Source organism: Heteronotia binoei, chromosome 2 (assembly GCF_032191835.1).
Source record: "Heteronotia binoei isolate CCM8104 ecotype False Entrance Well chromosome 2, APGP_CSIRO_Hbin_v1, whole genome shotgun sequence".
NCBI classification, from domain to species: Eukaryota; Metazoa; Chordata; class Lepidosauria; order Squamata; family Gekkonidae; genus Heteronotia; species Heteronotia binoei.
Window position 1 is genome coordinate 14550563 of NC_083224.1, and position 15744 is coordinate 14566306.

The window sequence follows — 15744 nt, forward strand, 5'->3', positions numbered from 1 at the left end:
CGCACCATCGATTTATACAGAGGCATTATGATACTGGCTGATTTGTTTTCAATTCCCTTCCTAATAATTCCCAGCATGGCGTTGGCCTTTTTTATTGCAAACGCACACAGCAGAAGCTGGATTCTCAGGTAGCCGGCCCGAGGTTGACTCAGCCTTCCATCCTTCCGAGGGTCAAATGAGGACCCAGCTTGCTGGGGGGGGGGAAGCGTAGAGGACTGGGGAAGGCAAGGGCAAACCACCCTGTAAAAAGTCTGCCGTGAAAGCAGCGTCACCCCGGAGTCGGAAACGACTGGTGCTTGGGCAGGGGGCCTTTCCTTTCGTTTCATTAGACAAGGGAGAGATCTGGTGTTTTCTGATTCTGTGAATTAGCCAGATCATGAGAGGAAGAGCAGGTAGGGCTGCATCAGTGCTTCGTTCTCCTGGCTCTTTCTTATGCGCCCAGGGAAATGCTGATTGCCATTTTGGGATCAGGCAGCAATTTTTCTCTAGGCCAGTTTGGCCAGCGATCCTGGAGGGTTTTTGCCATCTCCTGGGCTTGGAGAAGGGGTGTGTGTAGAGGGGGAGGTACTTCTGAATTTCCTGCATTGTGCAGGGAGCTGGACTAGACCCTGGAGGTCCCTTTCGAGTCTATGATTCTTCACCAGAAGAGTAATTAAACACATGGAATCCACTGCTTCAGGAAGTGGTGGCAGCTACAAGCACAGATGGTTTCAAGAGAGGATTCATAGAATCATAGAGTTGGAAGCGACCTCTAGGGTCATCTAGTCCAATCCCCTGCACAATGCAGGAAACTCACAAACACCTCCCCCTACATTCACTGGATCTTCATCGCTGTCAGATGGCCATCCAGCCTCTGTTTAAAAACCTCCAAGGAAGAAGAGCCCACCACCTCCCAAGGAGGAAGCCTGTTCCACTGAGGAACTGCTCTCACGGTCAGGAAGTTCTTCCTAATGTTGAGCCGGAAACTCTTTTGATTTAATTTCAACCCATTGGTTCTGGTCCTACCTTCCAGGGCCACAGAAAACAATTCCACACCATCCTCTACAGGACAGCCCTTCAAGTACTTGAAGATGGTGATCCTATCACCTCTCAGCCGCCTCCTCTCCAGGCTAAACATCCCCAGCTCCTTCAACCTTTCCTCATAGGACTTGGTCTCCAGACCCCCCACCATCTTAGTCGCCCCCCTCTGGACCCATTCCAGCTTGTCTAGATCCTTCTTAAAATGTGGTGCCCCAAACTGAACACAATACTCCAGGCAAGGTCTTACCAGAGCAGAGTAAAGCGATACCATCACATCACGTGATCTGGACACTATACTTCTGTTGATACAGCCCCAAATTGCATTTTTCTTTTTAGCCACCGCATCACACCATTGACTCATGTTCAGCATATGATCCACTAAGACCTCTAGAGCCTTTTCGCACAGACTACTGCTAAGACAAGTCTCCCCCTTTCTATAACCATGCATTGGATTTTTCCTACCTAAATGCAGAGCTTTACATTTATCCCTGTTAAAATTCATTTGATTGGTTTTAGCCCAGTTTTCCAGCCTGTCACGGTCATCCTGGATCCTGTTTCTGTCTTCTTCTGCCTTTGCAACCCCTCCCAAATTTAGTAACATCTGCAAATTTAGCAAGCGTTCCCTCTATTCCTTCATTCAAATCATCGATAAAGATGTTGAAAAAAACAGGTCCCAAGGCAGGTCCTTGAGGCACCGCGCTTGTCACTCCTCTCCAAGAGGACGAGGAACCAAGAGGATTGGAGAAACATCCAATCGGGAACCCAAAACCTTCTCGCTATCCCTGGGCCAAAAGAAGCCCGCCTTAAGTCTACTAGGGACAGGGCCTTCTCTGTTATGGCCCCTATATGGTGGAACCAGCTACCAGAGGAGGTGACCTTACTCAGTTCCACAGGGCCTGTAAGACAACCCTCTTCCGGTTAGCTTACACCTAACTGATACCGGAACTAATGTAGCTTTATCAGACTCCTGCTATTTATATTGTTATAAGGTTTGATGTTTTAAGGTTTTAAATGTTTTGATTGTTTTAACTGCTTATATATTTAAACGCTAATCTAATTTTATGTCTTATTATCTGTTGTGAGCCGCCCTGAGCCACTTCTGTGGGAAGGGTGGGATATAAATCATAAATAAATTTTAAAAAAAAATCCAGAGCAGAGGTCCATCAGTGGCTCTTAGCCGCAAGGTACAGAGCAGGGGTGTCAAACATATGGCCCAGGGGCCAGATCAGGCCCCCCGGAGGGCTCCTATCAGGCCCGCGAGCAAGTCTGCTTCCTTCTCCCTCTCTCTTGCTTCCTTCAGTTATCAGAGACAGTTTAAACAAAATACTGCAGGAGTGCTAATCTTCTAAGCATGTTTTATTTAAAAAAAATCTTTAATTGTGTTTGTCTGTGTCTTTTATAAAGTTTATGTCTTTGCCACTTGGCATTACATTTTATGGCACGCTTGGCCCAGCCCGGCCCAACAAGGTGTCATCCCGGCCCTCATTACAAATGAGTTCGACACCCCCGGTATAGAGGAACCGCTCTCTCTGGGCCAGGGATGCTCTGTATTCTTGGTGCTTGGGAGGGCAACAGTGGGAGGGCTTCAGGAGTTCTGGCCCGGGTGGTGGTCCTCCTGAGGGCACCTGGGTTTTGATCGCCGTGTGACTGTTGGGATTTAAATATACCATTAGCAGAGTAACGTGGAGATAGCCACGACATAACAGCCAGGCACACGGTTTAGCTTAAGAATCAAAGTGGTTTACTTTACTCATGAGGAAAAGGTATGACTGGGATTTCTAGAAAACAAAGAAGGATTCAATATCCTGTCTAGCTTCTCGGCTACATCTCGACTCCCTGGAGTCCTAACTTCAACTGCATGGAGATCTGAGGGCTTTACACAAAGGGCAAATAACACTGACCAAATGGTTTCCCTCAAGACCACCACCCAAATATATGGATTAGCCTATTAGGGCTCTCCCTCAATGGTCACTATGCATATTGACACCTAGCCTTGGCGGGAAGTACAGCCAGACATTCTCATTGGCTCCGCCTACTCACTGGCTAAACATCAGCATGCATATACAAACATTTAATTAATTCACGACAACAGGAAGTGAAATTGCATCAGAAACCCAACAGTGACACGGGATGAGATGGGCTACAGGCCTGCTCGACCGCGGCTTCGCTGATGTTCTGAGAAAGAGCGGGCCCCTCCCCAGGTGTTTCGCACTCACCACAGGTCTTGGTTCTTTGGATTCTTTAAACGAGACTTCTCCAAGATGGCTCTGGCTCGGGTGAGCTGGCCCACCTTCTCCTCCAGCCGAGATAGCAAGAGCCACAGCGGGATGGAGCCGGGGCACTTCTTCAGCTGTTGAAAAACAAGAACCTCTGGCTTAGAAGATGATGATGAGATTGGATTTATACCCCGCCCTCCACTCTGAATCTCAGAGCGGCTTACAATCCCCTTTCCTTTCCTCCCCCTGCAACAGGCACCCTGTGAGATGGGTGGGGCTGAGAGAGCTCTGACAGAAGCTGCCCTTTCAAGGACAACTTTGCCAGAGCTACGGTTGACCCAGGGCCATTCCAGCAGCTGCGAGTGGAGGAGTGGGGGAATCAAACTCAGCTCTTCCAGATAAGACTGCACGCACTTTACCACTACACGAAACTGGCTCTCACAGCAGCTGCCCTTTCAAGGACAGAGTCTCAGAACAGCCTACAATCTCCTTTATATTCCTCCCCCGACAACAGACACCCTGTGAGGTGGGTGGGGCTGAGAGGGCTCTCCCAGATGCTACCCTTTCAAGGACAACTCTGCCAGAGCTACGGCTGACGCGGAGCCATTCCAGCAGCTGCGAGTGGAGGAGTGGGGGAATCAAACCCGGTTCTTCCAGATAAGAGTGCACGCACTTCACCACTACACCAAACTGGCTGAACCGCTATGCCAAACTGGCTTAGGAAACCTGAGCAATGGGAAATTGCACACCAGGGCAGCAACACACCACCACGGCTGCAGGCGCACAGGGCTTTTGCTCCCCCACACACACACTCTAAGGAAGAGGGATCCAGGGCCAGCCCTGAATGAGCCGGCGCTCCCTCTAAGCTGCGGAGTCTTGTGAGCAAAAATTCTACTTCATGACCTACTGGCATTAAAGTTGGGAGCGAGCGATTTGGCTACTGCATAAATTAGTTTGCTCTAGGGGCTTGGGTGTCAAACATGCAGCCCGGGGGCCAAATCAGGCCCCTGGAGGGCTCCTATCAGGTCCCTGAGCAACTGGCTGTTATCTGCTTCCTTCTCCCTCTCTCTTGCTTCCTTCTCCATCACAGCTTGCTTTGCAACGTTTGCCCAATAGCATAGGAGCTACAGAGCAAAGCCTCTATTTTCTCCATTGGCTGAGGCTTCTCCCTTGGGGAGGAAGGGGAGGAGGGATAGCTTGCTTTGCCAGGCTCTCAACTGCACAGGAGAACTACTGAGCGAAACGCCCTTTCCTTCTATTGGCTGAGGCTCCTCCCCCCTCCTGGTCCTCTGGGGAAGGAAGGAAAGAGCCAGAGCTTCCTTTGCCCAGTTCCCTGGATCCCATGGGAAAAATATGAAGAAAACACCTTTAAGACCTGTGAGTGCTAATGTTTTAAATATGAGTTGTTTTTTAAAAAAATGTTTGTGTTCGTCTGTGTCCTTTATAAAGTTTATATCTCTGCTACCTAATCTTAAACAGGTACACACAAGGCCCGGCCCGACCCAACAAGGTCTCTCTCCTAGACCCGTGCCAGTCTGGCTTCCGACCGGGCCACGGGACGGAGACGGTCTTGGTCGCCTTGGCAGATGACCTCCAACGGCAACTGGATCGAGGCGGTGTAGCAGTGTTGATGTTATTAGATCTGTCGGCTGCATTTGATACGGTCGACCATCGGCTACTGATCCACCGCCTCGCCGACATTGGGGTTAAGGGGTCTGCTTTACAATGGCTCTCCTCTTTCCTCATGGGTCGGGGACAAAGGGTGGCGATCGGGGGTGAACGATCCCAGAGGCGCACACTAGATTGTGGGGTGCCTCAGGGAGCAGTCCTCTCCCCGATGTTATTTAACATCTATATGCGCCCCCTTGCCCAGATTGCCAGGAGGTTTGGGCTGGGCTGCCACCAATATGCGGATGACACCCAGCTCTATCTGCTAATGGACGGCCGGCCCGCCTCCCCCCCGGAAGACCTGGATCGGGCGTTACAGGCTATCGCAACGTGGCTTAGACTGAGTGGGCTGAAGCTGAATCCGGCAAAGACAGAGGTTCTCTGTGTGGGTCGCGGCGCTCCAGGGGGGGAAATATCCCTCCCGACCTTCGATGGTGTGCAGCTAAAGGCGGCGCAGCAGGTGAAGAGTCTGGGTGTTTTACTGGAGCCTTCATTATCAATGGAGGCCCAGATAACAGCCACTGCCAAGTCAGCTTTCTTCCATCTGAGGCGGGCAAAGCAGTTGGCCCCTTTCCTGGAGCGTCGGGACCTAGCAACGGTGATCCATGCGACGGTCACCTCACGATTGGACTACTGTAACGCCCTCTACATGGGGCTGCCTCTGTGCCGGACCCGGAAGTTACAGCTAGTGCAGAACGCGGCGGCCAGGCTGTTACTTGGTCTCCCAAGATGGGAACATGTACGGCCGGGGCTACGCGAACTGCACTGGTTACCGATTGTATACCGGGTCCAGTACAAAGTGCTGGTTATCACCTTTAAAGCCCTATATGGCCGAGGACCAGCCTACCTGAAGGACCGTCTCTCCCCGTATGAACCCCAGAGAGCACTGAGGTCAGTAGGAAAGAACAGACTGACTACCCCTGGGCCAAGACAAATTAAATTACAGAATACTCGCTCTCGGGCCTTTTCGGCCGCAGCCCCACATCTCTGGAACCAACTCCCAGAGGAGGTGCGGGCCCTGCGGAACCTTGATCAGTTCCGCAGGGCCTGCAAGACCACCCTTTTTAAATTAGCTTATGAATAACTGAAAATCCGCCATCAGCATCAACTAGAAGAGTGTCAAGGATAGCGTCATAAAATGTTTTAGTTAATTGTTTTAATTCAGGCTTTTAAGGTTAGTTTAATGTTAATTTAATGTTTCTAATGTAACTGTTTTACTGTTGGTGCACCATTGGTCACCGTATTGTTAGCCGCCCTGAGCCTGCTTCGGCGGGGGAGGGCGGGGTACAAATAAAATTTATTATTATTATTATTATTATTATTTGTGTCTGATCCGGCCCTCATAACAAATGAGTTTGACATCCCTGCTCCGGAGCTATCTTTCCTGAGCTAAGAAGAAGGAGGAGAAGAAGACTACAGATTTATACCCTGCCCTTCTCCCTGAATCACACTCAGAGCAGCTTACAATCTCCTATATATCTTCTCCCCCCACAACACCCTGTGAGGAGGGTGGGGCTGAGAGGGCTCTCACAGAAGCTGCCCTTTCAAGGACAACCTCTACCAGAGCTCTGGCTGACCCAAGGCCATTCCAGCAGGTGCAAGTGAAGGAATGGGGAATCAAATCTGGTTTTTCCAGATGAGAGTCCACACACTTCACCACTACACCAAACTGGCTCTACACCACTACACAAAAATGTGTAAGCCAGAGGCTAAAAAACTGTGAGCTAGCTCACACTAACTCAGCTTACAAGGAACATTGCTTGTGGCCGGGAATGGAAGAAAGGGCCACGAGCAATGTTCCCTCTAAGCTGAGTTAGTGTGAGCTAGCTCACAGCTTTTTAGCCTCCGGCTTACACATTTTTATGTAGTGGTGTAGAGCCAGTTTGGTGTAGTGGTTAAGTGCGTGGACTCTTATCTGGAAGAACCGGGTTCGATTCCCCACTCCTCCGCTTGCAGCTGCTGGAATGGCCTTGGGTCAGCCATAGCTCTTGCAGAGGTTGTCCTTGAAAGGGCAGCATCTGGGAGAGCCCTCTCAGCCCCACCCACCTCACAGGGTGTCTGTTGTGGGGGGAGGAAGATAAAGGAGATTGTAGGCCGTTCTGAGACTCTGTCCTTGGAAGGGCAGCTGCTGTGAGAGCCCTCTCAGCCCCACCCACCTCACAGGGTGTCTGTTGTGGGGGGAGGAAGATAAAGGAGATTGTAGGCCGCTCTCTGTCCTTGGAAGGGCAGCTGCTGTGAGAGCCTTCTCAGCCCCACCCACCTCACAGGGTGTCTGTTGTGGGGGGAGGAAGATAAAGGAGATTGTAGGCCATCCTGAGACTCTGTCCTTGGAAGGGCAGCTGCTGTGAGAGCCCTCTCAGCCCCACCCACCTCACAGGGTGTCTGTTGTGGGGGAGGAAGGGAAAGGAGATTGTAGGCCGTTCTGAGACTCTGATTCAGAGGGAAGGGCGGGGTATAAATCTGCAATTCTTCTTCTTCTTAGCGCAGGAAAGATAGCTCTAGAGCAGGCGTGTCAAACTCATTTGTTATGAGGGCCGGATCGGTCATAAATGAGACCAACTCTGGGAACGGAAGAAATGTCAAATCGCTACTCTGGGATCGTGAGGAATTTTTCCCCCAAGCCGGAAGATTTTTGCCTTCCTCTGGGCCTGGCGCAGGGGTCGCTGGGGGAGGGAGGCTATCTGAATCTCAGGCATTGCGCAGGGGCTGGACTAGATGACCCTTGGGAGTGCCTTCCAGCTCACTGTCGTAGAAGAAAAAGGGCAGAGAAGAATAGGTTTGTCCCTTGCTCATTTCCCCAGTACGGCACCAGCAAGGCCCGTGATTTATGACTTTGGCAGTTACAGATGACCCTGCAAATTAAGTCCCTTTCCCAGCACAAGTGATTAATCTTCGCAGAGTGGCTCCAGCGGAACACGCCAGGAGGCTGGGTAGCAGTCAGTTTTTGGCACTTTGCTGCAAGGTTGCGCTTAAGCACGGAATGCCAAGCTAATAGTTTCACCTCATTTATCCTCTTCCGGCTAGACTATGCCTTCCTATAGCAACAGCAGGCTGCAGAGATATTTCCAAACGACCCAAACTGCTCCAAGACTCCACACATTCGATGGGATTCTTCCCCTTGCCAGCGCGATGTGCTGTCAAGTCGCTTTTGACCTACGGCAACCCTATAAATTCACGAGCTCCGAAATGTCCTGCCGTCAACGGCCTTGCTCGGGTCTTGCAAACAGCTGCCCATTCAAGGACAGAGTCTCAGAGCGGCTCACAATCTCCTTTACCTTCTTCCCCCCACAATAGACACCCTGTGAGATGGGTGAGGCTGAGAGGGCTCTCACAGCAGCTGCCCTTTCAAGGACAGAGTCTCAGAGCGGCCCACAATCTCCTTTACCTTCCTCCCCCCACAATAGACACCCTGTGAGGTGGGTGGGGCTGAGAGGGCTCTCACAGCAGCTGCCCTTTCAAGGACAACCTCTGCCACAGCTATGGCTGACCCAAGGCCATTCCAGCAGGTGCAAGTGGAGGAGTGGGGAATCAAACCCGGTTCTCCCAGATAAGAGTCCGCAAACTTAACCAGTACACCACACTGGCTCTCCAAAACACCTCCAAACACTACACCAAAGGCCAAACACCTCCAGAGAAGAAGAAGACTGCAGATTTATACCCCACCCTTCTCTCTGAATCAGAGACTCAGAGCGGCTTACAATCTCCCATAACTTCTCCCCCCACGACAGACACCCTATGAGGTGGGTGGGGCTGAGAGGGCTCTCCCAGAAACTGCCCTTTCAAGGACAGAGGCTCAGAGCAGCCTGCAATCTCCTTTATCTTCTTCCCCCACAAGAGACACCCTGTGAGGTGAGTGGGGCTGGAGAGGGCTCTCACAGCAGCTGCCCTTTCAAGGACAGAGAGCGGCCTACAATCTCCTTTCCCTTCCTCCCCCACAACAGACACCCTGTGAGGTGGGTGAGGCTGGAGAGGGCTCTCACAGCAGCTGCCCTTTCAAGGACAACCTCTGCCAGAGCTATGGCTGACCCAAGGCCATTCCAGCAGGTGCAAGTGGAGGAGTGGGGAATCAAACTCGGTTCTCCCAGATAAGAGTCCGCACACTTAACCACTACACCAAACTGGTTCTTCCAGTAAAAGTACAATGCAGGAGAACATGTTCAGTACTTTCTATATCCCTAGGGTATCTGCAAAACTCTCCGCCAACAGCATGTCCCGGAGGAGCCGGTTTCCGCCCCGCCAGCCTTACCCCTTGGTTATAGGCCTCCCGGGCCCTCTCGATCAGCTCCTCCTGCTCCTCGATCTGCCCCTTCATCATCCACAGCTTGGGGAAGTCCTCGTAGTGCCTCAAGGCTTCCTCGCAGAGCTCCTGAGCTGCGGCGATGTTCCCCAGCACCCACTCCAGCTTGACGGATTTCATAAAGACCTGAAAAGACAACAGCACGCTGCCAGGTTAGGGAATTGCTAGGGAGTCTTTCCACAACCCCTTGCGGTTTTACGGCCGCTGTCTGAGTGTCGATTGGTAGTGAAAGGGGCCATCAAGTCTGTCATGATCTTGGGCCTAAGGCGGCCTACAGGCTCCAGAGAAGCCTGCCTTGGAGTTATACTGAAAAGCCTACATTTCCCAGGATCCCTCCTTTCCCTCTGATTGGGTGGCAAGGTTTTGAAGGGAAACTGGCCCAGAGAGGAGTGGAGCTCGGGAGAAGATAAAAGGGCCAAACCCAGGCAGGGGGTGTTCTTTTCCTAGGAGGCAGAGCTGAGGAAGAGCTGCTGCAAGGAAGAGACCCTTGCCCTTAGAGGAAGGGTGAGTAGGCCCAGGTCTATTAGTGGCTATTAGTGGCTAGTGGCTATTAGCCACAGTGTGTGTTTATGTATAAATTTTTTTGCCACTGTGTGACACAGAGTGTTGGACTGGATGGGCCATTGGCCTGATCCAACATGGCTTCTCTTATGTTCTTATGTCTGACTGAGACAGTCTAGGGACAGTAACCCAGACGCGTTACAGCATTGGCTTATTTTCCCTTCACCCCTTTTACTGTTTAATGCACCCTGTTTGTTTCTATTACACTGAACTGATCTTTTAAATAAACCTCTTTTTTCCTGTTGTTCACTCTGCCTGGTCCTCACGCATATTATTTGGCCTAAGCTAAAGGACGCCTGAAGGGCTTGGGAGGGAACTCTGGGCCTTCTCAAGGGGAACCCTTAACCCAAAGTGGTGGCAGCAATTGGTAAGACCCCCCTGCTGAGTCATGACTTGCGGCAATCTCATAGGATACGGTTGTCAAACATGCAGCCCAGGGGCCAAATCAGGCCCCCGGAGGGCTCCTATCAGGCTGTCATCTGCTTCCTTCTCCCTCTCTCTTGCTCCCTTCTGCATCACAGCTTGCCTTGCCAGGCTTGCTCAATCGCACAGGAGAAACTGGGCAAAGCCTCCATTTTCTCCATTGGCTGAGGCTCCTCCCTTGGGGAGGAAGGGGGGGCCTTTGTCAGGCCATCTCAATCGCACAAAGAGCTACTGAGCCGAGACTCTCTTCCTTCTATCGACTGAGCCCCCCTCCCCCAGTCCCCTGAGGGAGGAAGGAAAGAGCCAGAGCTTCCTTTGCCCAGTTCCTTGGATCGCATGGGAGAGATACAAAGAAAGCACCTTTAAGACTAGTGAATGCTAATGTTTTAAACATATTTACTTCTTTTAAAAAAAATCTTTAATTGTGTTTGTTTGTGTCCTTTATAAAGTTTCTATTTCCACAACCTGGCATTACGTTTTATGACACACATGGCCCTGGAGGCCCCTTCCAACTCTATGATTCTATGAACAGAGGTGGTAGAGCATCTGCTAGGTAAGCAGAAGGTCCCAGGTTCAATCCCCGGCATCTCCAGCTAAAAAGGGTCCAGGCAAGTAGGCGTGAAAAACCTCAGCTTGAGACCCTGGAGAGCAGGGGAGGGATGGTGGCTCAGTGGTAGAGCAGCTGCTTGGTAAGCAGAAGGTCCCAAGTTCAATCCCTGGCATCTCCAACTAAAAAGGGTCCAGGCAAGTAGGCCTGAAAAACCTCAGCTTGAGACCCTGGAGAGCAGGGGAGGGACAGTGGCTCAGTGGTAGAGCATCTGCTTGGGAAGCAGAAGGTCCCAGGTTCAATCCCCGGCATCTACAACTAAACAGGGTCCAGGCAACTAGGCGTGAAAAACCTCAGCTTGAGACCCTGGAGAGCAGGGGAGGGACGGTGGCTCAGTGGTTGAGCATCTGCTAGGTAAGCAGAAGGTCCCAGGTTCAATCCCCGGCATCTCCAACTAAAAAAGAGTCCAGGCAAGTAGGCATGAAAAACCTCAGCTTGAGACCCTGGAGAGCAGGGGAGGGACGGTGGCTCAGTGGTGGAGCATCTGCTTGGTAAGCAGAAGGTCCCAGGTTCAATCCCCGGCATCTCCAACTCAAAAGGGTCCAGGCAAGTAGGCGTGAAGAACCTCAGCTTGAGACCCTGGAGAGCCGCTGCCAGTCTGAGAATACTGACTTTGATGGACCAAAGGTCTGATTCAGTAGAAGGCAGCTTCATAGGTTCATATGTACTAACCAGGGCCGATCCAGCTTAGCTTCCCAGGTCTCACGAGAACAGGCGGCCCTGGGGCAGCCAAGTCAGGCTGCCAGTTGCAGTGGATTAAATCAACGTACTAGTCTTAATAATGTAGTCGTGAACTAAACTGCGAGCCTAGATGACCCGGTCTGTTTTGCTGCAAAGGAACTTCAAGAACGGAACGGAGAGGGGAACTGCTGAATGACAGATTATTATGAAACTTGGAACAAACACCTTCCCAGGACTGAACAGAGATACTGGACTTCTTTATCTCATTACAGATACTAAACCCATTTTCACCAGGCATAGCTACATATCCACAGTATTCCGATGTATTTCTGTTTTAGAAGAGTGTATCACAAAAATTTTTTTTTTGTATTGATGTACTCAAATAAGGGACACTGGCTATTTCTCATTACATATACTAACCCATCTTCCACTATATTGTAATGTATTTTTTTATAATGGCAAACTAGAATGATGTTTATGTGTGCTGCATGTTTAAACTAAGCCTCTGAGAAACTTATGCCCTCCTTTTAACCCAGAGCTACCACCACAGCAGTCTCTTATTTATTGCAGGATACTTAATGACATAGACATCTGCTATTCTGACATTTATTACTGTAAGAACATAAGAGAAGCCATGTTGGATCAGGCCAGTGGCCCCTCCAGTCCAACACTCTGTGTCACATAATAACATAAGAGAAGCCCTCTTGGATCAGGCCAATGGCCCATCCAGTCCAACACTCTGTGTCACAGAAGAATATAAGAGAAGCCCTGTTGGATCAGGCCAGTGGCCCATCCAGTCCAACACTCTGTGTCATAGAAGAATATAAGAGAAGCCATGTTGGATCAGGCCAATGGCCCATCCAGTCCAACACTCTGTGTCACATAAGAACATTACAGAAGCCCTGTTGGATCAGGCCAATGGCCCATCCAGTCCAACACTCTGTGTCACAGAAGAATATAAGAGAAGCCCTGTTGGATCAGGCCAGTGGCCCATCCAGTCCAACACTCTGTGTCACAGAAGAATATAAGAGAAGCCCTGTTGGATCAGGCCAGTGGCCCATCCAGTCCAACACTCTGTGTCACAGAAGAATATAAGAGAAGCCCTGTTGGATCAGGCCAATGGCCCATCCAGTCCAACACTCTGTGTCACATAAGAACATAAGAGAAGCCCTGTTGGATCAGGCCAGTGGCCCATCCAGTCCAACACTCTGTGTCACAGAAGAATATAAGAGAAGCCATGTTGGATCAGGCCAATGGCCCATCCAGTCCAACACTCTGTGTCATATAAGAACAGAAGAGAAGCCCTGTGGGATCAGGCCAGTAACCCATCCAGTCCAACACTCTGTGTCACACAGTGGCCAAAATACACACACACAGTGGCTAATAGCCACTAATGGACCTCTGCTCCATATTTTTATTCAATCCCCTCTTGAAGCTGGCTATGCTTGTAGCCGCCACCACCTCCTGTGGCAGTGAATTCCACATGTTAATCACCCTTTGAGTGAAGAAGTACTTCCTTTTATCCGTTCTAACCTGACTGCTCAGCAATTTCATTGAATGCCCACGAGTTCTTGTATTGTGAGAAAGGGAGAAAAAAACTTCTTTCTCTACTTTCCCCATCCCATGCATTATCTTGTAAACCTCTATCATGTCACCCTGCAGTCGACGTTTCTCCAAGCTCAATTAGCCCCAAGCGTTTTAACCTTTCTTCATAGGGAAAGTGTTCCAAACCTTTAATCATTCTAGTTGCCCTTTTCTGCACTTTTGTCCAATGCTATAATATTCTTTTTGAGGAGCGGGTGACCAGAACTGCACACAGTACTCCAAATGAGACCGCACCATCGATTTATACAGGGGCCTTATGATACTGCCTGATTTGTTTTCAATTCCCTTCCTAATAAACAACTGTTGTTTTAGCCCAGTCGACACAAACTAGCAATCGCTAGACCCCAGCTTGTGATTCTTTTAATCTGCTAAGGGACATTTCCATGATATTGCATGTTGATTCACTGCCCACTCTCTCTATATTTAGGACTAATGGCCGTTCCATCCTACTGCCTGATGAAGTGTGCTTCTAGCACAAGAAAGCTGACGTTCTGAAAAAAACTTGGTCGGTCTTAAAGGTGCCACTTGACTCCTGCTTTGTTCTAGATGACCCACTGTTAGCCTGACTCAGTCCAGATAAGCAGAATGTCTACTATCTGTGCCTCACCCTAGTGATGAGAGCAAAGCTGCGGCTGAAATAAACTCAGGTTCGGAGACAGAGAGATACACACAGAAGTTCCCGAGTTCGATCCCCAACGTTGCCCGTTGAAGCCATTCAAAGCTGTGGGCCAGCGAAAGACCCTTGCCACGAGCTGGAGCCAGCCAGAGTAAGCCGTGAGCCTCGCGGATCCAACGCAACATAAAAGACGCCTTTCACATGGCAGCGACTGCAAGGACAAAATACGGCCAGAACTACGCACAGCTTACCCGGGCGGTGGGAGCACTGCTCCGAGCTTTGGCCAGCAGCCTCCTGGCTCTTTCGTATTCGTTGTTTTCGGATTCCAACTTAACGGCAGCCAGCCAGATTTCTTCGCTGTTGGGGTTGGCCTAAAGGACCGAAGAGAAGATGAAACATGAGAGTGGGGACAGGAATTAGGTCCGGTTTACCTTTAAGCGCTTTCTAAATCCATGCCAGACTGAGTCCTCAGTCCTGTTCTGTACTAAGCGGCTTCTCGTATTCCATTTTGATCACTGCCCAGAGAGATTCGCTAAATCTTAAAGATCACTGCACCTTCTGCCAGCAGAGGACTCAAGCACCCAAACTGAAATCTCTGGTATCTCTGGTTGAAAATTAGGGGTCCCAAAGCCCTTTTGAACCTGTGGGCACATTTGGAATTTGGACACGGCATAAGAACATAAGAGAAGCCATGTTGGATCAGGCCAGTGGCCCCTCCTGTGTCACATAAGAACATAAGAGAAGCCCTGTGGGATCAGGCCAATGGCCCATCCAGTCCAACACTCTGTGTCACATAAGAACATAAGAGAAGCCTTGTTGGATCAGGCCAATGGCCCATCCAGTCCAACACTCTGAGTCACATAAGAGAAGCCCTGTGGGATCAGGCCAATGGCCCATCCAGCCCAACACTCTGTGTCACATAAGAACATAAGAGAAGCCCTGTGGGATCAGGCCAATGGCCCATCCAGTCCAACACTCTGTGTCACACAGTAGCCAAATACAAATACACACACACACACACTGTGGCTAATAGCCACTGATGGACCTCTGCTCCATATTTTTATCTAATCCCCTCTTGAAGCTGGCTATGCTTGTAGCCGCCGCCACCTCCTGTGGCAGTGAATTCCACATGTTAATCACCCTTTGGGTGAAGAAGGACTTCCTTTTATTCGTTTTAACCTGATTGCTCAGCAATTTCATTGAATGCCCATGAGTTCTTGTATTGTGAGAAAGGGAGAAAAGGACTTCTTTCTCTACTTTCTCCATCCCATGCATGGTGAGCACAGTGATAAAACGTCTGCTGCAGCAGCCAAAGCCAGCCACGAAAACAACTGACACAGCTTAACTGCAATTAACATGGTGTAGATCCTTGTGCTGTGGTGAAGAAGATGATGATATTGGATTTATATCAGTCAAGGCAGTCCCCTGTGCAAGCACCACTCGTTTCCGACTCTGGGGTGACGTTGCTTTCACAACGTTTTCACAGCAGACTTTTTGAGGTGGTTTGCCATTGCCTTCCCCAGTCATCTACACTTCCCCCCCAGCAAGCTCATTTGACTGACCTCGGAAGGGTGGAAGGCTGAGTCAACCTGGAGCCAGCTACCTGAAACCAGCTTCCGCTGGGATCGAACTCAGGTCATGAGCAGAGGGCTCCGACTGCAGTACTGCGCCATGGGGCTCTAATTGGATTTATGCCCCGCCCTATACTCTGAATCTCAGAGCTGCTTACAATCTCCTTTATCCCACAACAGACACCCTGTGAGGTGAATGGGGCTGGAGAGGGTTCTCACAGCAGCTGCCCATTCAAGAACAACCTCTGCAAGAGCTACGGCTGACCTAAGGTCATTCCAGCAGGTGCAAGTGGAGCAGTGGAGAATCAAACCCGGTTCTCCCGCGCACTTAACCGCTACACCAAACTGCCAGCTGCCACTAAAGCAATGTTTTAAAAAACCTGTGCAGCCAATTAAATTTGCCAGTGGCCAATCAGAAGCCTTCACGAAAGGGCAAAAGACCCACTTGGCTCCACCCACTTTCTAAAAACACCTGGCAG

General features: G+C 50.3%; 1 protein-coding gene across 1 annotated transcript in view; it reads right to left on the minus strand.

Moving 5' to 3' along the window:
- The window catches only part of LOC132567780 (pre-mRNA-processing factor 6-like), a 79726-nt gene that overhangs the window by 14532 nt on the left and 49450 nt on the right, over nucleotides 1-15744 (minus strand). The window contains 3 exon segments of the mRNA XM_060233470.1: nucleotides 3237-3370; nucleotides 9151-9327; nucleotides 13946-14065. Of these exon segments, the coding sequence (XP_060089453.1) occupies nucleotides 3237-3370; nucleotides 9151-9327; nucleotides 13946-14065 (431 nt within the window).